We start from the raw sequence: 20,868 nt of genomic DNA on the forward strand, positions 1-20,868 counted from the left end.
TTACAAGTGATACATATGCTGGTTGTAGCAACCAGTAAGGTCACACAATACATACCAGCTATTTTATAATGGGTTTTAGAGGGACGATGTTGGCAATTCACAGTTCTTCTTGTGAGCTTCGTGTTTTTTTGTCTTCTGCCACTTGCAACAATCTGATTTACCACTCTGCATCATAGATACTTCAGTTCTTTCATCAGACTCCTGTTTTACAGAAAAATCAGAATTAGAAGAATGCTTTAAAGATATTGAAGCTATGATTTCTTAAACTGCCAATGGGAAGCTTCCTCTATGGTAAACTTATTTTATGAAAAAAACTTTTAATAATCTTACGTGTCAAGCTGAAGAGTGTTTATAGGCATAATGGGGCAGAAAATTTGAAATTAAGTTTGCTGTTTCTTAAAATCTATTGTGTGTGGTGGGGAGGGGAAGTTGTTTCTTTTTTTTGCATCTGTCAATCATCTATTTTCTCTAAAGGTTTGTTTTCAGATATTCCAATGAGAGATACACAAAAAATTAGAAACTGGAGTGTTTACTGTAGGTTTTAAGAAGAGACTAAAACTTGAGAAGAAAAATATGTGGCCAGAAAAAGCACTATTAATTAGAAGTCGATTGAGACTAATTTATTGTATGTTTACACTATCTTACAAAGAGGACAGTGAAGCTTTAAAATACTGAATTGTGCTAGTAATGGGAGAGGAGGATGGGGAGGAAAAAGAGAGAAATGTGGGCATTGTGGGTGTGGGAATGACAATGGAAAGTGATTTGGGTTGGGGCAGTCAGGGCTGCCAACAAAGAATTAGCAAAGATAACTTCTGAAATGTCAGAACATCGTTTGGAATTATTTCTCAGAGCTGAGGATTTCTTTTTTTAATGAGATTTTCTTAGAAGATTTTCCTTTTCTCATTACCTAAGCCAGTAATTGACTAGTCTATATTAAAAAAGATTTAAGAAAGGAATTTTGAAATCCTAACCGTAGACACCAAACTTCAATGTTTGCAAGTTTTTTCACTCTTTTTCAGGAGCTAAAGAGAGCCACCTTGTGTGTCAGTGAGGGTTCTATCAGAGAAGCAGAACACACACACACACACACACACACACACACGCACACTTTTTTCTTTTAAGACTTTTTATGTATGTATATGTTGTTGACTGGACAAAGTAATTCTCCAGGTAGTCCACCAAAAGAGCAGTTTATTTGGGAAAAGAAAAAGAAATGAGACCACCACAGCAGCGTGTAAATGCGTGTGCAAAAACAAGAGAGAGACTTCCCAAGATGGCCTCTCTCTCTCTCTCTCTCTCTCTATATATATATATATATATATATATATATATTTATTTATTTATTTATTTATTTATATATATATGAATCCCTGCCACGGAAGTTACCACAAAGTTTAACCGGAAGTCAGAACTAGAGAATTAATAAGGGGCCCAGCTCCAACCCCATAGTCCTCCCAGCTCTATGGTTAATCATCTTAAGATGCCAGTTCACTTTTATCAGTATACCATATATATATATGTATGTGTGTGTATATACATATATATTGAGGATGCCAAAAAAAGTATACAAGTGGACACTTTGGTCAACGTTGTGCAAGCAGTAGTTTGCCGTAATCAGAAATGTCGGGATGCTGATGGTAACCACTTTGAGCACCTTTTGTAATTGCAGAAGTCAAACATGATTTGTATTCATCTTTTGTTATTGGTGTATATTATTACCATTTTAATAGTTTTTTCCTTCTTAAAATGTGTGTACATTTTTTTGGTACCCTCTGTATATGGAAATTTATTTATATACTTATATATGTGAGATAATGGAGTAGTATATTTATATATGGAGATTTGTTTCAAGGACTTGGTTTATGTGACGATGGGGGCTGTAGAGTCTGACTGAAATTGGTGGGGCAGACTGGCAATTCTTGCTTAGGAGCTGAAGCTGCTCTTTTGCTCGTAAGGCCTTTCAGTTGATTAGATGAGGCCCACCGATATTATCAAAGGCAGTCTTTACTTAAAGTCAACTGATTGTCAACGTTAACCACATTTACTAAGTGCCTTCACAGCAATACCTAGATTAGTGTCTGACTGAATAACTGAGCACTGTGGCCTAGCCAAGTTGACACATAAAACTATCACACCAGAAGACCTCTCCAGACTTGAAATTCCAATTATTATTACTGAGGAAACTTTTTTCTTTTCAGACTTAGTTTTTCGAGGGAAAAAGAAATTAAAAAAAGAGTCATTGAAAAAATTACATTACAAAAGAGATTTTTCTCGTTTTCTTCTAATTCCTTTGCAAATCTTAGTTAATTACAGTTTTATCTCAGGGTATTCAGGCCACTACAGCTACTTTGAGACTAGAAAGCTGAAAAACTTGAAAAGAGGCTGTTGCTGCTTTAAGTGAAACCAGCGGCTCAGCCCGCAGGTGGAGTCACTTCCTGTCCTGTGATAAGGCTCACCTGGGCACACTAGTCAGTCATTACCAGGGGGCACTGGGGGCACCTTTAGATCAGCATGGTAAGTGGCCACGGTACTTGTATGTTGTTGACAGTGTTGCTTTGGTGCTGTAGCAAATTTTACAAATCGTATTTGGCCCTCTTCTCCACCAAGCAATTCTTAATAAATTATTAATATGAGAGAAGAAAATTTTAAAGAGCCATTTGTTTCTTTCAATGGCCACATTTGAAGTAGATTTGAATAAGCCTTTATCTATTCAGCTGTAGTTTTTGCTGCTTTGGGGTGGGGTGGGTGGAAGCTTAGTTGATTTGCAGTTGTTCACCTCCTTTAATTGAAGTGCTGAAGCATTTAGTTTTTCATTTGTTTGAGACTTGTTTGGTGTGCTGATTTTTTCTATAGCAATCAATTTCTTTGCTTTCAGTTATGCTCTTAGAGTTTCTGGGGACTTCAGACCCAGGTTACCATCGCTAAGCTGATCCGTGCTGCGAGGTAAAATGCACTGACATCTTTGTCCTCTCTTGAGTTTAGTCCTTGGGGACAATAATGAATGGTTACTTATATAATTCTGTTTGGGGACCACCTTTTAAGATCTGCTGTCCTTTTAATCTCTTATGTGCCAGTCACAGTAATATTTAATATCTTAGAATTTTTAATTCTTAAATGGAAGCAATCTTTCAAACCGCTTTTTCATCTTTGATCTTCTCACCCCACTAGACACTCTCCAACATTTTAAGGATGTTTAAATTGTTTTGCTCTGAAAATTATGCCTTCCTACACGAGGGATCCTTGTAGCAATAGAAATATTCTTTGTCTTTGTAAGGCTTGCGGGGAGATAATGAAGCTAAGAGAGTCAGGCGGGTTGAGAAAAGTGAGTGCTTTATTCTGCACTCTCGGGCAAGGTTCACCGGTCCACAGACAGGCCGGTGAAGTCGCGCCCAGGGCAGAGCGAGGGAGGCATGTATGCGATTTTTGGGGTGGGGGTTGGCTGAGTGAGGTGGCAGATGAGCAGGTCCCCCCCATCGCAGATGGGGCAAGCGGCTGCATCTAGAGGTGTTTATTGCACCAGCGGTCTGCTGCCTTTTCTGGGAAACGCCAGGGGCCCCAGTTTCCGTCAAGCGAGGAGGGGTCTGACTTGGCAGAGGGGTATGACTTGACTCCTGGCCGCTTTGACCATGCCGGTAGCTGACCTAACAGTCTTGACTGTATCAATTCAGTATTCTGGGCTTGATATTGACTATAGTCTTGCAAGATATTTCCATTGAGGAAAATGGGTAAGGAGTACAGGAGATCTTCTGTATTATTTTTTGTAACCACTTATCAATATTGATATTCAGTGGGCATTTTACAATCTTTTATTATTTTATAGTTTGATCTTAATATTTTAACAGATCGTTTGGAAAGGAGGAAAAGACTAAGAGAAGAAAAAGGTGAAAATAGCCTTTTGTGCCCTGGGGCACAGTTATGTTATAAACTCCATTGCTTCTCAAGCCCCTAAGGGCAACATTGGTCCTTGTTGGGCCATGTACTCTTGCTGAGGATGGTATCACTCCTCTGTCTGGACCACTTGGGTAATGAATGTCGATGAGAATACATCCAGTCTAAGAGAAAACTTGTAAGAGTTTATTTGAGCCAAACTGATGACAACTGCCAGGAAGCAAAATTGCAACGGATTGAGAAAATGCTCTGCAAAATGGCGGTGTGCAGCTTATTTTATACGTAGAATCAAAGGAGGAGGGGTACATGAAATCCATTGATGGTAGATTAAGGGGGAAGGCGAAAGCAAAGAGGGGAAATCTCTGGGATTGGATAAAAGTAAACTGAAGAGACAGATACTTCTTTTACTTTGGTGGGTGCAGGATGGTAATAGTTCGCTTTTTATAGCACATAGAGATGGTAACTGGGACAGGAATAACAATAAGGGATTCTGTAGCTTCCTGCTCTGATCTGGAAAAAGGGATTACTGACATTCCAAGGATGTTATCTTAGGTGAAAAAAGGCAATAGACAGACTCACTACTTAAGGTAAAGATTGACCTTTGTCAAGGAAGCTTCAGGCTAAAGATGTGACTTCCTGCTATGGCCCACCTTAGTTAGGAATTTTTATGTTCATGCAAATCCTACGTGGTTATTTTGGGTCTCCTGAGCTTGTCGGTTTAACATGTGGCCCCTTTTCCATCTACATGGGCCACATGCAGACCAGCAATTTTTTTTTTTTTAATGTTGGTGATTATTTTTATTGTGACTGTTGTGAGCACAGGCCACGGGCACTGTGAGAGAAATCTACATATAAGTGATTTTCATGATGTAGAAACTATGAATTGCCCCTTTTTAAATTCTTACCCGAATCTAGGGATTTCAGTAGCTTTTGATCTGATGACAGTAGCTGATGTACTGAGATCGTTTGAAGTCCAACAGGAGGAAAGATGGGTGTGTGAAAAGACTGTTATGGTGGAATTCTTTTTTGGGTTTTATATGCCCCAGAGATAGGAATATTGGTTGGTACCAAGTGAAGTGTCGTGAGAGACTGATGGCTGCACAGAGAGGAAACAAGAGGGAAGTACCCAGGAGGTGAGCTTGAATTCCTCATAAAGCAGAGGGCTGTGTTATGCCTTGTGACTTGAGGAGACAAAGTACAAGGGTTTGATGCCCCAGCAAGAACAGAGTCCAAGCCAGATTGCAGGGGTGTGACCGGCCAGGGCTCCCTCCCTCCCTCTGACTAGAGGTCTTTTTGTAGTTGAATCTCAGACCTTGGGAAAGTGCAGCCCTGGACTGTGGGAGGGTTGCCTATCTGCATATCTGGCAAACAGCTTGAAGGGCCCTTATGATGCAAAAAACCAGGCCTCTCACTGGATAAGACTCCCCTCCTAGACTTGTTCTATGGTGGTAGCAATCAAAATTCAACTCTCAGATGAAGAGATATTTGTGTTTCTTTACCAAATTACCAAAAAAGCTGTTTGCCTTTTAAAAAATGTGAACGGTAATTTGGGATAGGAGAATGGAGGCCCATGAGGGGGAATGAAAACAGTAAAGTTTAAACAAAGAATCACTACTCAGATGTAACTAGTTATATTTTGATGCATTTTTAAAGGCTTTTTTCAAGCTTATTTTTAAATGTATTTGACATCATACATTACATAATTTACATACTTTTTACTTAACATTTCATAATAAACATTTCCCATGTCGTACTTTTTTTGGTAAACATTTGAGGGTTATATAACATGCCATTGTACTGACATACCTTCCTTTAAATGTCCATCAACATAGGTGAATGGTTACATAGATTGGGTTTTGGTTCTTACTCTTATAAATAATAATACTGTGAATGCCATTGTGCCTAAATCTTCACAATTTTAGATTATTTCTTTGTAATCATTTGTTTATGTCATTTGCCTATTCATCTAGTAGCTGTCTCAAGGTGTTTTTTTTTTTAATTGATGGATATAAAAGTGCCTTATATACAGTTAGGTGTTAAATCTATTGCATGTTTCTTTGGTAAATTTTCTACTACTTTTAAACTTAGAACATTCTTCCTCATTTAGAGCACATAGGAAGAGTAAATGTAAAATCTCAAGATATGAAAAGGTAACATCTTTATCTGTAATGGGTTTAAATATGTATCAAGGCTATACATTGATTTTGGTTTTTATTCCTTTCCAATAACTAGCTAATTTTTTTCTGAGTGGGACAGCTTGATTTTGTACAGATATAATTATAGACAGTCTTAACTCATACTTAGCCTAGTATACAATACTAGGTGCTTAATTTATGTTGTTGAAAGAAACCTTTTACTGGGATTGGAGTCCTTGGTTCAATTGTTCCTAAAGCTTGCCTGTATCTTGGTTTTGGGGTTCCATGAGACACTTTCAGTTAACCTTATAATAAATTTCTCTTGTTGGCATAAGCTGGTGTGGTTTCTGTCAGTTGTAAGCAGAAGTGCTGAGTGACATGGCTCATGAGATCTAAAAAGGCCTGTTCAGTTCTAACTTACTATGGCTTATTTCAGAGGGAGTGCCTTTCCATTCATGTGGGCCAAGCTGGAGTCCAGATTGGCGATGCTTGCTGGGAACTCTATTGCCTGGAACATGGGATCCAGCCTGATGGCACTGTTCTCGACAGTAAAAAGGATCGGTTGGAAAATGCTAAGATGGCGCCTATGGCTGCCTCTTTCGATACCTTTTTTTGTGAGACCAGAGCTGGGAAGCATGTGCCCAGAGCATTCTTCATGGACCTGGAGCCAACTGTTATAGGTAATGTAAGTTTTATGTTCCAGTGTACTTGACCAGGTCCACAATCAAAACTAACAAATCAAGTGTCAGTGGGTGGGATTGTCAGGTCATATGAGTCTATCCGAACAGGATCATGTGGTGTCAGCCAGGAAGGTTCAAGTGATCTTTTAACAGCTCTGTCAGGGAGCATTGTTGTCATCTTTCATTTATAGATGAGGAAACTGCGTCTTGGGAAGGCTATGGAACTTGCCTTGGATCATTGAGTTATTGAGGGTACAACTGGCTTTCACCCCAAGGTTGCCTTCTCAGAAAAGCCATTCTCTTTTAATAGAAAAGCAGAGTAGAGAAGAAAATGTAAAGAGTTATAACTATTAATAGATGTATTAAGTTAAGCGATATAAAATTGCTACTGGATGACCATTTTTTTACTTGAAAAAATGTCAACTTCATATGATGCAATGTCACAATAATAGAAATTTCTGCGAGGTATAGAGGTATCACCGAGGCAGGATGAGTACCTGGGGAGTCATGAAAAGTCTCCTCAGGCAACATTTGCAAATTCACAGAGGCACAAAGGACCATGCAGGTTTAGCAGGAGTTCAGTGTGGCTGGAACTTCAGGTATGAGTAGGACAGTGATGGGTGAGGAGGCTAGAAGGATAGTCAGGGCTGAGTTGTGGACCTTCATAGGGGGAAGTAAGGAAGTGTGCTCAGAGAAAGGATTTTGCAGATTTCGATTTACGGGGGTGGGGAGGGACAGTTTTGAGTGATGGTGTTTCAAGTAGAGTGGAGCTGAATGACACTGGGGTAAGAAAACGAAGACACGATGAAATCATCATTTCAAAACCCATGGAAGTCCCTGAGGATGCTGGTTCAAGATGCTGGGCCAGGTACTAAAGTCTCTGAGCAATGTGCAAAAGTGCCAAGAGGTTGCAGTGGACGTTTTGGGCAGTGCTGATCTCCAAGAAAGTGGATTTCACTGAAAGATTTGTGGGACTAATTACCCTCAAGATTGGACATTACTATGAAGAAGCAGACTTCCATAAATTCCCTCCTTATACTGAACTCAGCTTTAGAGTTTCCGGTGAGAAGCAAAGAGTCCACCCAGAGTCGTAGCCCACTTATGTCTTGTTTATAAATCTATCTTTTAAAATCCCAACTTTTGTAGTTGTGTGTGTGTGTGTGTGTGTGTGTGTGTTACTGTGTTAGTCAAAAGTCATTTCAAGTCAATTTTAGTATATTTAAACATTTGGAGGTGTACAAAATTGTGGTTTAGAAATTCATATGCAGGAGAGCAAGGTGAATTGAGAGCCATCTTGCATCAAAGGCACTTAGATTTAGTGCTTTTCCTCTTAGGCACTGAGCTTCTAGGACCCACTGTAGATAACTATAGTGTCCAGGCCAATGGCATATAGTGAGATAAATCTGCATAAATGCATGTTGGGAAGTCAGTTTTATCATTATTATTTATAATTCTTGTGTTATGGGGCATGCATCGTGACCTCATTTAATCCTCATAATAACTCAGTGGGGTGGATCTGGTTATTATCCTTATTTGGGGAGTGAAATAATTGGGGCTTAGAGACATAAGTACACCTGCTCTATAGCTAAGTGAGAAAGGCAAGATATGAACACAGGAAATTGATTCTTGAATACATGCCATTAACTATGCAACATTCCGGGTGACATTCCGATATTCCATGAAAAGGCCTTGAAACCAGGCAAGGGTCACCTTGGTTATACTGAATGCTCCCAACATCTTCCCATCGATTTTTCTGCTTTGTGCATCTGTGTTTACTGCATGTGAATCATGTGGGCATTTGAGCATGCCACCCCTTCTTTGTTAAAGCCTCTTTTAAAGCACCCTGCTAATAATTTAGATTGGTATGCTTTTCCATCACACAGTTGGCAATTGGTGGCTAGAAATACTTGTCTTAAAATGCCCAAGTGCCACAGGGTGTGTGGTGGATTGATAGTGTCTCCCAAAAATCTACATCCACCCGCAACCCCAGAATATGGCTTAGTTTGGTAATAGGGTCTTCGCAGATGTGCTTAGTTAAGGGAGGTCACACTGGATTAGGGTGGGCCTGAGTCCAAGGATCTGTGTCCTTATAAGAAGAGCAGACACGCAGGGAAAGGGACCTGCATGAGAAGGGAGTGATGCCGCTGCTAGCCTGTAACTCCAGGAATTGTCATCAGTCCCCAGGAATTCGGAGAGAGGTCCAGAACAATTTCTCCCTCAGATGAGGACACAACCCTGCCTACACCTTGATTTTGGACCATGGGCCTCCTCAACTGTGAGAGAATAAATTTCTTGTTTTAAGCCGCCAGGTTTGTTGTAATTTGTTGCAACAGCCCTAAGAAACTAATAAAGAGTGTATGATGGAAAGACATACTTCCAATTTATAGGGACCAGTTATACCTTTCCCTAGACTAAGGAAGGCCACGTCAGCAGTTTAAATCCACTGCTTTACAACATTGGAGGGACAGAAGGGAGTCGCAGTCCAGGGCTGTGCGAGAACTCGCAGAGGGCTAGCAGTGGACAGAGTGGAGTGGCTGACCTGCTTTTCTCTCTGCAGATGGGATTCGAACAGGCAAGCACCGCTCACTCTTCCACCCAGAGCAACTCGTTAGCGGGAAGGAAGATGCTGCAAACAACTATGCTCGAGGCCGTTACTCTGTGGGGTCAGAGATTATCGACCTTGTGCTAGAGAGGATCCGAAAGCTGGCAAGTGGCTCCCATCTCCTCAGCTGGGGTTGGCGGGGACATGCCTGAGTGCCTGGGATCCAGCAGGACACCTCCCAAGCGTCACCAGCATTTCTACCACCCACATCATCACATCGCCACCCAACCTGTCCCCTTGGAGCCTACTGCGATGCTCACAGCTCGGAAGTGTCCCAATGTGGGCATTGATCACACCTTGTTACCGAGGAAGGGTGGCAGAGCCTTCACACTTTCTGTACAGCCCCATCTACTCTTCTTTTTCTTGTTAGATTTATGAGGAAATGTTTTATTTTATTCCCTTCCCCCCTGCTTTCCTGAGATATAATTGACATAATATTGTGTAGATTTAAGGTGGACAATGTCATGATTTTGTACACATATGTACCGTGAAAGGATTACCACAATAGGGTTAGTTAACACATCCATCCCCTCAAATAATTACATTTTTTATTTCTTTTGTGGTGACAACATTGAATATCTACTCTCTTAGAAACTTTCAAATATACAATATAATATTGTTAACTAGAGTTACCCTGCTGTACATTCGAGCCCCAGAACTTGAATTTACCTTCTCACTGAAAGTTTGGACCGTTTAACCAAAATCTCTCCATTTCTCCCACCCCCCAGTGCTGGGCAACCACTATTCTAGTCTCTATTTCTACAAGTTTGGATTCCATACACGAGTGAGATGATCCAGTATTTGTGTTTTTCTGTCTGACTTATTTCATTTAACGTAATGCCCACAACGTCCATCCATGTCGCAAATGGCAGGATTTCCTTTTTCTTCTTCTTCTTCTCCTCTCCTCCTTCTTATGACTAGTCCCCATCTACTCTTGCTTCTTCTAACTCATGGTTTATCTTGTTATCTGAGACTTCCAAAGCACTCTAAAACTTGTCATTTTCCAATAGTAACCACTGTTTGTAAAGTTAACAAGGAGACACATCCTACCTGGAGATTAGTTACTCTACTAACAGTTAATTCTTTAAGGACCTGAGTCTGGAGAACCCTTTTTCGAGCAAATATCCTGGTGTTTGGCATAAGGATTAGGTAATACAATGCCCGTTACCCCAGCCCAGTAGACTGGGCATAGAAGTGATTGGCACTTCATCTACATGGTGGTGGGGGACTAGATGGCTTCAATGTTTTCTAGTCATTTCGTTTGTTATTGATAAAGACCTTGCATTCGATCACATATGGATAAACTCAGGGAGGGAAATCCAGTGAAAGATGGCTGAATATTTATGCTTTGCTTACAGTAAACCTCCAAAATGCCTTCCCATCCCAGAAGTAACCCCTCAAGTACATTTCCAAGTGGATATGTTTGTAGTGTAGTTGATTGTGGTAAACCAGGGCTTCCTGAACTTGCTGCATCCCACCCTTGCCACTGCCTCTGAGCTTATTTGGCTGAGTTCCCACATCTCATTTCCTTTCCCAGGCAGAACCGTGCAGTGGACTTCAGGGATTTTTGATTTTCCGGAGCTTTGGAGGAGGCACTGGATCAGGGTTCACATCTCTCTTAATGGAGCAGCTCTCGATACACTATGGTCAGAAGACTAAACTGGAGTTCTGTGTCTACCCAGCCCCCAGGATCTCCACTGCCGTGGTAGAGCCCTACAACTCAGTCCTTACCACCCATTCCACCATGGAGCACTTGGACTGTACCTTCATGGTGGACAACGAGGCCCTCTATGATATCTGCCATCATCAACTTGGCATTGAACGCCCCTCTTACACAAGCATTAATAGGCTGGTAGGTCAGGCTGTGTCTTCCATCACTGCCTCTCTCCGGTTTAAAGGGCCCTTGAATGTGGACCTAATTGAATTCCAGACCAACCTAGTACCTTATCCGAGAATACATTTCCCCATGACAGCCTTTGCCCCCATCGTTTCTGCTGACAAAGCCTACCACAAGGCTTTCTCTGTGTCAGACATCACCACTGCTTGCTTTGAGTTGTCCAACCAGCTGGTCAAGTGCGACCCTAGACTGGGGCAGTACATGGCCTGTTGCCTACTCTACAGGGGGGATGTGGTCCCTAAGGATGTGAACGCAGCAATTGCAGCCATGAAGTCAAGGCACTCTATTCAGTTTGTAGATTGGTGTCCAACTGGTTTTAAGGTGGGCATCAACAACCACCCGCCCACGATGATGCCAGGGGGGCACTTGGCCAAGGTCCAGCGGGCTGTCTGCATGCTCAGTAACACCACGGCAGTTGTGGAGGCCTGGGCCCGCCTGGACCACAAGTTTGACCTCATGTATGCCAAGAAGGCATTTCTACACTGGTACATCAGAGAAGGCATGGAAGAAGGGGAGTTCTTAGAGGCCAGGGAGGATCTGGCAGCTCTGGAGAGGGATTATGAAGAAGTGGGCCAGATATGATGGTCTCAGATATGATGGTAAAAATGAATATTAAGTTGAAGTGTCGTGCTTTCTTTTCAATCATATAGTTAGTGATTAGAAGAAGAATAAAACCAAATCAAGCAAGACCCAAAGTCCTACACTAAATTAAATGGGCCAATGTTAACAGTGAAAACATCTTCCCTTGTCTGTTAATGTAATTCAGGACTGTGACCTGTGAATCTTCTAAGGTTTGATTGGAGTCCTTTGAATTTCTGGGTCACATCTTTTTTTTTTTTTTGTCAGAATGGAAACCTGGCTTATTCTTTACTTTTTTGACCAAGAGACTATGAAAACCAAAAGTGAATGCTTTCCCTTTCTTGTGCCTGAGGTAGAAAACAGCACAATATTGATTATTAATGTTATTTCCCCCATGTCTATGTATTTTGTACGTTGATTAAATAATGAACATTTTCAGTATGATTCTTTTCCTTCTTCCAAATGTGGGACTTACACTCTCAGTTTGCTTTTTATACAAACAAACAAGGATATCCTTCCGATTCTTTCACAAATCGGAATCTCTGTGTCCTGCAGGTCAGAAGGTAAAAGCGATCTCTTTCAGTTTCCCTTTCTTGAGGAGGTGTTTTCAAAGCGTGGCTCGCAGAACGCTGCCTTAGAACCATCTCAGAGGGTTAGAAAAAAATGCAGACTCTTGAACTTCACTACGGACTTGCTAGATGAGAAGCCCTGGGGATTGGAGGGGGTGTGACCCAAGGATTTGAAGTTTAAAAAACATTGAGTAGAATTAATTTTTGATATTAAACAGCCCCCTTTTCAAATGAGTTATAATTCATTGTAATATGGACAAAATAGCTATAAGATCATTTAAAACCATTAGCTAGATTTTTTTAAATCCATGATGGTTAGTCTGGCTAATAGCTGGAATTAAGGTGAACAAGACAGTGCAAAGGTGTCACTTGTGCTGGCATTGCTCTTGAGCAGAAGGTAGGTAGTTTCCAGGGGCCTCATTCTGTGGTGTTTACCTTTTCACCTTAGTCCTCCAGTTATTCTCACTCGGCCTCGACATTGTCAGGCTTTTGGTCCAGTAGTCCCTCCAGCCTTGGCTGGACGTGTAAAACTGTCTGAGTGCGAGATTTATTAGACTGCACTGCCACACCTTTCCACGTGTCAGTGTGCCATCTGGGCCCCACAACTGCTGCTTCATCTTGAACGGGTTCCTGGTAGACGCTTTTATGTGCTAACGTCACTGTCCTGAGGTGCGGCCTTCAAGAGCTCCATTTCAGCAGTGTACCATTGTGCCTGTTTTCAACTCAAACCATTGTCATCATGGAGGCCAATGACCACAGTTTGGTGGAAATGATATTTTGATACTCTTCATTGCCTGTGAGGGAATGGTTTTCCAGCCCACATAGCTACCGGTGAGGTTTTGCTCAGTCCTGTCTCCAAGAATTTGGCTGGATCTCCTTTGGGCTTGTTGGACAAGGTTATCTCTGAGGCCCTTTCCAATTCCAAGGTTTTATGAATCTAAGAGTTGATTAAGTTGTGATGTTGTTTGCCTCTACATGCCATACATAAATATTAGATTTATCAAGTATTTTTCCTTATTATTCTGATTTCCTCTCTATTAGCTTATTAAATATTCATTTAAAAACTTCTTTTAGTGAATGCACTAGAAATTGCAACATTCAAACTTGACTCATTGCATCCACCATGCGTTAGTGTTCTTCCCATTCCTGGACAATGAAAAGACCACAGGATACTTCATCTACTGTACTCCTGACTTGCGTGCATTGTCACTTTGTATTTTCATGCCATCCCTATTTTAAACCCCATAAGACATTCTTATTCTTGCTTTTGAAACAGTGGATGTTTGCTTAGATTTCCTCTCATACTTACTCTCATTCCTTCTTGCATCACCATATTTCCACGAGGCATCATTTTCCTTTAGACAGAATAACTCCTGTAACTGTTTTTTTTTAAGTGGATTGGGATCAAGAAGGAATATTTGCCTTTTCTTCCTCGAAAAGTGAGATCACCTGAGCTAATGATTGAAATAACTCTGAGGACTGTGAGCAGTAATTAAATGTGAGCTTGAGGCATCTTTGTCTCGGTCTTAGTCATCTGTGTCTCTCAGTGTCAGGCGTAGAGTAGGCACTCAATATTTATTAGATTGAAAAGCACTGGGAGATGACCTTACTTTCTACTTTATTTAAATCACATCCATCTGACTTTAACTTCTTATGTTCTTCCTTGATTTCCCCTTAAAATTAATTTGAATCTTTACATATCCTCTAGTATTCCAGAGGACAGTCCTCTCCTTTCCAAGGCCATTTATTATTTTGCACCTTCTCCCCATGACTCTTATCTTCTAGAAGACTTTGCTCCTTCAGTCTCCCTCTTATGTTTTTGTCTCTGTTTCCCCATTGACTCTTTTTCTTCTCCCTTCTATACGTCGAGGTCCCTCATTCAAAAAATCAACTCCAGGGCCAGCTGGTGGCTCAGGTGGTTGGAGCTCTGAGCTCCTAATGCCGATGGCTGCCCATTCAATTCCTCCCACATGGGCCAGTGGGCTCTCAACCACAAGGTTGCTGGTTCCATTCCTTGACTCCCGCAAGGGATGGTGGGCTGCGTCCCCTGCAACTAACAATGTCAATTGGATCTAGAGCTGAGCTTCGCCCTCCACGACCAAGATTGAAAGGACAACAACTCGACTTGGAAAAGTCCTGGAAGTACACACTGTTCCCCAATAAACTCCTGTTCCCCTTCCCCAATAAAATCTTTAAAAAAACACACACACAAAAAAACAAAAACAAAAAACCAGAAAAATCCTTGTTTATAAAACAAAAACAAAAAATCAACTCCCTGGATTCTATTACTCTTGTAAAATATTGTCACCTCTTTATAGTCCATCCAACTTTTTAAAAGAATATTTGTTTGATTCCTACACCTTATCTCCTGCTCACTCTTAGTCTTTGTGATTTGGTGTCTTCCCTCCCTCTGCCCTCTCCATTCTATTGAAACTATTATCTTGGAGATCGTTGATCATCCCTGATTTATCAAAACAATGACCTTCTCAGAGTTCAGATATTTTTACCTTAAACCTTTGGTTATTCATTTTTCTTGAACCTTTTCTTGAACCTCTTCCTTTGCCTCCTGTGGTTCTCCTCATTTAACTTCTCCACAGATTTGTTTTCTCCATTGCCTGCCCCTAATGGAGATACCTTGGTCCTCTCCTCTGGCCTTTATTTGTCTTATGCAAAACCACATTAGCTTTTCATGGGTGACTGTGAAAACTCTATGTTTCCTTCTCTCTTGAGTTTTGTACTGGAATTTCCACCTATATGCTGGACCTGTCCTCCTAGATGTTTTGCCTACATTTAAATTTAACTTCTTCCAAGAACTTATCATTTTCCTTAAAAAAAGAAAAAAAAAGCTGTTCTTTCTTTGGTGTTCTTACTTGTTTATTTATGTCATCATGTCCCCACTTTAAGCAGATTCTAAGCAACACCCTCATTGTCGACTGTTCTCTGCATAGAATTAAGTCCTGTCAATTCTGCTTCTGTAATGTTTCCAGAATCCCTTTTCTTCCCATTGATGCCATCCTAGCTCAGGTCATCAAATTCTGTCCCTGTAATTAGCACACTAGTGTCTAAATTCTTTTCTGCCTTTTACTTTGTCTTCCTGATCCATCCTACTCATTACTCTGTGACTGAATGTTCCGAAGGAATTATTCTGCTCCCGATACAAAGCTTCAGTGATTCCCCATTGTCTTGTCATTATGTGTAATCTGCTGCACACTTTAAAATTCCATCCTCTACTTTGCTGTCCTGCATTCTATTCAAATGCGACTCTCACCATTTCCCAGCACAGATTCTTCTCTCTGTCCTCTGCCTTTGCTCCTTCTCACTTCTGTCTCTCTTCTTTCCTCTGACCAGGAGATGAAATTCCTACTACAGTCCTGTTCAGATGTCACCTGTTCCAGGTAGCCTCTTGGGCTTCTTCTCCCGTGCACCTCTTTGAGTTTAGCAGAGCAGTCTGTGTCGTCCATTTCCTCCCACCTGAGTATTCAGGGATGGTTGAAATCTCTCACTATATAGAAAGCATTGTAGTAAATACTCAGTGATGAAAATTTTTTTCCATGTGCATGTCCAACACAGTGCTTTGAACTTTTATTAGGCTTTTATTAAGTATTTAAATTTTTTCTTTACTGTAGATGTATTAGTTCTCTCTTCAGACACTGGAGGGCACTGGTGAAATGCTTTAAATAACTGCTTAGTTCACATGAGTTTTGGTGTTCTGGAGAGAAATTGTGTGTGTGTGTGTTTGCATGTGTGTGCATTCACACACTCAGAAAGGACCATTTACAAGTTTGTCTTTTTAAAAATTAATAATCTACTAAAATTTAAAAGCCTAATTGTTTTTTAAACTTTTAAATTCAGCTTCTGAACCTTATTATTTTGAAATCTAGCAAATTTAAATAATTACGTTTAAAGGGAATATTCATGGATTTTTGGTCCCCTTTGCAATCTTAGATAAACATTCTTAAGTATTTTATATTGCCCTTATAAATTTAATATATTTTATTTTAAGGATTTTAATTGACAAATTTTCTCAAGGACCTTATTCAGGTCTGTGCTTACTTTTCTTTTGAGTTTGTTCTTTTCTTCTCAATTTTTAGTAGTTCTTTATATATTTGACTAATAAGCCACGTGTCTTTCATATGAGTGGCAAACATTTTTCCAAATATGTCGTTCATTTGTGTTTTGACTTTGCGGCTGCAAAAGTCAAACGCAGCAGCAGCTGCGTTAGCTGCTGGTGTGTGTGTGTCTGTTGGTTATTTTACCATGTGGAAGTCCATGCTACGGATTTATGACTTACCACCATGCAGGAGTGGAACCACAACCCCTCTCTGGGAATCTGGCCTTCAGGCTTTGCTGCCAGAGGCCGTCAGAGTTCTTGCTGATATCCATTGTTTGTGGATTTTACTCATGGGAAACCCTCTGTCTCTGAAAATCGTATATTCTTTACATGCTAATTGCTATCACTTTGCACTTCCTCTCTTACATATACCCTGGCAGAATTTGCTTCTTTTCAAATTTTGGTTTTGTCTACTCACGTAGGTACTGACTCATGGACTTGCCTCACGTATCAGTGCCTCCCAGCTTCCAGCTGGGCAGTTACTATGGGTTCAGTGGGCACCAGTTAAAGACCATGGAGGACGCAAGGTGTACCAAGAGGGATAACGGAAAAATTCCCTCTTCTGTCTAGCCCAGTTACCATCCTGGCAACAGACGCCTGGCTGTGCCCCTTGCATGGGACCAGGCCATAGAGATAGCTCTAGATTGAAAGATGGCTGACAGTCCTGCCAGCTTGGCCTTTCCCAGGCTGTTTACTCCCTCTAAGACATCCAAGAACCATTCACATCCTGGGAGAGATGGGGGATCAACTCACATGTACGCCTCTACGCCTGCCCAGAGGTTTGGAGGCAGCTGGCTGAAGGAAGATGAACTGAGACAAGCCAGGAGTTCAAGAAGCCGCTGGTTTTAATGGGGGTGAGAGGGTAGGGAGGGGACCGGGTGGTGGGATGGTAAGCAGTGCGTCTGCTAGCTTCCCAGCCTTGGCTGGGCCTGGTGTGGAGCCCGGAGCACCCTCTTAGGCATGCGGGCCTCAGGGAGACGTGTGGGGAAGGAGAAAGGAGACACAGAGCACAGGGAGAGACCTTAGTGGCCTGGGAATGGTGAAGGTGGGACAATACTGCATGTCTGTGTCTATGTTCAGAGCACGAGGAAGCTGGGCTGAAGGCAGGAAAGGATCAGAGGGATTAGCAGTGAAGCAGCCTGTGAAACTGGACTGTCCACAAAATACAAACTGGTGGGGTGGGCACAGCCTCACCCTCCGCCCTGACCGCCTGCGCCCGTGTCCGTGAGGGGCTGCCCTCCTGCCCACCTCGCTTCTACTTCTTCCGCCCGATCTGTGCCATCAGCTGGGCGTTGGCCGCTGCCTTGGCTCGCAAGTTCTTGGCCTTGGCGATGTTGAAGAGGATGTTCATGATGTTGGTGGGGACGTCCAGGGATAGAGTGAGCTTGGAGCGCCGGTCACTCCTGGTCCTGTCCTGGGACAGCTTGCGCCTGAGCTGCGCCGGGGGCAGGTACTTGTACCGGGGCCTTCCAGCTTCACTGCCACCCCCAGGGAGGGTCCTTCTGTTCTTGTCCTCATCCTCGTCCTCTCCTGAGGACGGGTCTTGGCTGGGCAAGTAGGGGAACGCTCTCTTGCTCAGTGGGGCTGCCTCCTCCAGCTGGCTGCTCTTAGCCTCACACGGGGCCATGTTGATGCAGTGGAAGGTGGACTCCACTTTGTCCAACTCATGGGCGAGGCCCTGCCTGGGGGCCCCGAGGAGCAGCAGCAGCAGCAGCAGCAGGAAGTGGGCTGGCGCCAGCATCTCTCCCTGTGGGGGAAAGGAGGGACGTGGGAAGGGGTGTGATGGGGCTCAGGGCTCAGAGGGACACGGGTGCAAATCCTGTAGGGCTTTGTTTTTGTTCTACGACAATGCTTCTCAAAGTGTGGTCTTGGGACCTGCAACAGCATCTGGGCCTTTGCAGGGTTTGCAGGGTGAAAGGAAAGAAACTCTACAAAGAAAAGACGTCCTTTGCTCCTCATGAAAGTCTAATTCCTAAGCAAGTTTCCCCTCTTCCATTCTTTGGGAACTTTGGCTGTCACCTCTAGTGAAACAACACAAGTGTTTACATCTCCCTGCTACCTGCTGGGTAAAGCTCTATGTCTATACTTTTCCCGTTTGGATTCCTGAAACTCAACCATTCGTTAGGGTGGTTACGGCAGTACCTTCTCTGGATGCTTTAAAGATACACGTTTATTTCTGAGAACCATGACAGATTCTTGTCCTAGGAACCTGGGCCAGCTGGAAATTCAGAGTACCTACGTGGAGGTGGGGGGTGGGGAGGGGAGGGCGGTGGGTGGGAGGGTGGGGGGGTTGGCAATTCCACAGCTTTGCCCAGGCTGGAGAAGGCAGAGTTAGTCCCCATTTACTCAGTTTGTCTGAAAACACCGTGAAGAAGTTGAATTTAAAAAATGAAGAATTTTATAAAAAAGCTGCTGCAGAATCTAGGGAACATTGAAGCATTTCAAAAGGTATAGTAATGAGTGTAAGAGTGATCTGTTTTCTTTTTGCAGGCTCATGGAAGTGTTTGTGTGACACACACACACAAACACACACACACACACACACACACACACACACCGGTAAGCAAATCACCCTCAAAGTGAGCAGTGAGGGTTAATAACCGAAGGGCTCGTCCCCTGAAGAGGGAAGAACAGCCAGAAAAAGTTGACATGTTACAGGTAACACTGGTCATTGGCAGTATTCATATTACTGCTGTATTATTTAATCCATTCTCAGAAGTGGTGCATGCGTGCGTGTGTGTGTGTGTGTGTGTGTGTGTGTGTGTGTGTGTGTTTGCTAGATTGCTATGTTTGAGGAAAAAATTGCAAAGAGGATTTCTCAGAAAATTGGGCATCAAACCTCCATCTTTATGGTCCCTCCCCTTCACTGGTGGTACCTTGTCATTGCAGATATCTGTCTCCTTCCGCCAGTGTAGCAAGGGGCAAAGGACTCTGGGCTTTGAGGGCAGAAGACCTGGGTTTGAAACTTCCCTCACCTCCTTGACTGCCTTGGGTGAATCTCTTAACCTCTCGGTGGCCACATCCTAAAAAGGAGGCATTACCTGCCTCACAGGTATATTGAGAGAATGAAGGGAGATGAGAAGGTGAGAGATGCTGGCACATGAAAGCCATGAATGCAGGCATCCTCCTGCTCCTGCAGGCGGTGGGGAACAATCCTGTAGTTTCTATCCCTGTCCCTCCGCTCCTCCCCCAGCCCCTGTCCCCATTTGTAAACTATTACTGAGGGCTGCTTTTCACGTTCACAAGTGAATTCTGTTTAGAAAAATAGATTTCTAAGAACCCATTCTGTCTCTGATCTATTACCTTTTGCAAAGCAGGTGTCTCTGTACCAACAAAGAGGATCATTTTGCCCCCTAAGAAACTTCCCCATGGTCTCTTTGGGGCCATTTCTCTTTATTTCAAGCACTGTGGTGTTCAACACTGTCTCGCAGCTCTCATCTCTCAGCCATGTCCAGTCCCCAGCACCTCCTGTCTAATTTAGGGCAAATATATTTATCCTTCATAAAGAAGTCCCCAACCAAAATCTTACCGAGAGTGACTTCCCTCTGGAGTGGAGATGCTCAGGGATGCAGGCACAGCTTCAGGACCAGGAGGTCTGCCCTGGGACCATCCCCCTGAACTTCTGTCTCTGCTGGGGTCGCTGGCTCCTTTTCTTGTATTGTTTCCTCTCTATGGAGACCGCTCCACTCCCTCGTGTGTATATAAAAGTGATAGATCACAGGGTGGGTCGTAATTCCAGACGTAGTGTCTACACTGGGATGCAATATTGTTTAAAATACAAGCAGAACCAGCTGTCCGCGTCATGGAGATGACAGGCACTCTATCCTTGACCCCTCCCACCAATCTTCCCTCCCAGCCCTCCCCACCTCCCCCTTCCCCTTCTGCCCTAGCAACTTGCTTCATTGATAAAAAGAAAAAACACCGTTAAACTGAGAGGCAGTTTCTTTGAAGGGTTTTATTACTGATCTTAGTTCTTACTAATTTCAACCTTCCTACATCCCCATCCCCCTAACCCACCTTTTGGAAATCTAGAATCAGGACCTGCTTTGAAGGTAGAGAAGGATGCTTGAAGGTCACCTGTTGTCTTGTAATTCTTGTGGGTTCTGACATGCAGTGTTTTCTCAGAAAGCTCAATATGTCTTCTCAAAGGGCTTGCGAAGGGGCAGACACAATGCACCTACAGCCTTTGATGGGAAAGCACTTGAATTCTACCCATTTATTCATCCAGCCTGCCAACATTTTGGTGTTGGGTACCATACCTGCTGGGTGCCAGGTATGGCCAGGCCCTCAGGAATTCAAGGAATAAGTTGCGGCCTGTGTTCTTACAGAGCATTTGCAGTTTAGAAAGATATGTAAACACAGAGCAAATGCCACAGCACAGAAGAGTATCCCTGTCCTGGAGACTCA

General features: G+C 42.7%; 2 protein-coding genes across 2 annotated transcripts; one reads left to right on the top strand and one right to left on the bottom strand.

Annotated features, from left to right (window-relative positions):
• The first annotated feature begins 2,458 nt into the window (after positions 1-2,458).
• On the top strand, positions 2,459-12,221 carry TUBAL3 (tubulin alpha like 3). Its single transcript, XM_081051251.1, has 4 exons — positions 2,459-2,514; positions 6,460-6,703; positions 9,261-9,413; positions 10,847-12,221. The coding sequence occupies exons 1-4, from the start codon at positions 2,512-2,514 to the stop codon at positions 11,782-11,784; spliced, it is 1,338 nt and encodes a 445-aa protein (XP_080907377.1). The 5' UTR covers positions 2,459-2,511; the 3' UTR covers positions 11,785-12,221.
• Positions 12,222-17,500: 5,279 nt separating this feature from the next.
• On the bottom strand, positions 17,501-20,169 carry UCN3 (urocortin 3). Its single transcript, XM_081047967.1, has 2 exons — positions 19,991-20,169; positions 17,501-18,208 (listed from the first exon to the last, which is right to left on the bottom strand). The coding sequence occupies exon 2, from the start codon at positions 18,200-18,202 to the stop codon at positions 17,717-17,719; it is 486 nt and encodes a 161-aa protein (XP_080904093.1). The 5' UTR covers positions 18,203-18,208; positions 19,991-20,169; the 3' UTR covers positions 17,501-17,716.
• Positions 20,170-20,868: the final 699 nt, after the last annotated feature.

The sequence above is a fragment of the Rhinolophus hipposideros genome, assembly GCF_964194185.1.
Source record: "Rhinolophus hipposideros genome assembly, chromosome: 1".
NCBI classification, from domain to species: Eukaryota; Metazoa; Chordata; class Mammalia; order Chiroptera; family Rhinolophidae; genus Rhinolophus; species Rhinolophus hipposideros.

Coding starts and splice junctions, on each gene's coding strand:
- TUBAL3 (XM_081051251.1), top strand. Junction 6,704..9,260: donor CCTGGAGCCAACTGTTATAG/GTAATGTAAGTT, acceptor TTCTCTCTGCAG/ATGGGATTCGAACAGGCAAG. Junction 9,414..10,846: donor GAGGATCCGAAAGCTGGCAA/GTGGCTCCCATC, acceptor TTTCCCAGGCAG/AACCGTGCAGTGGACTTCAG.
- UCN3 (XM_081047967.1), bottom strand. CDS start 18,202: ATGCTGGCGCCAGCCCACTTCCTGCTGCTGCTGCTGCTGCTGCTCCTC.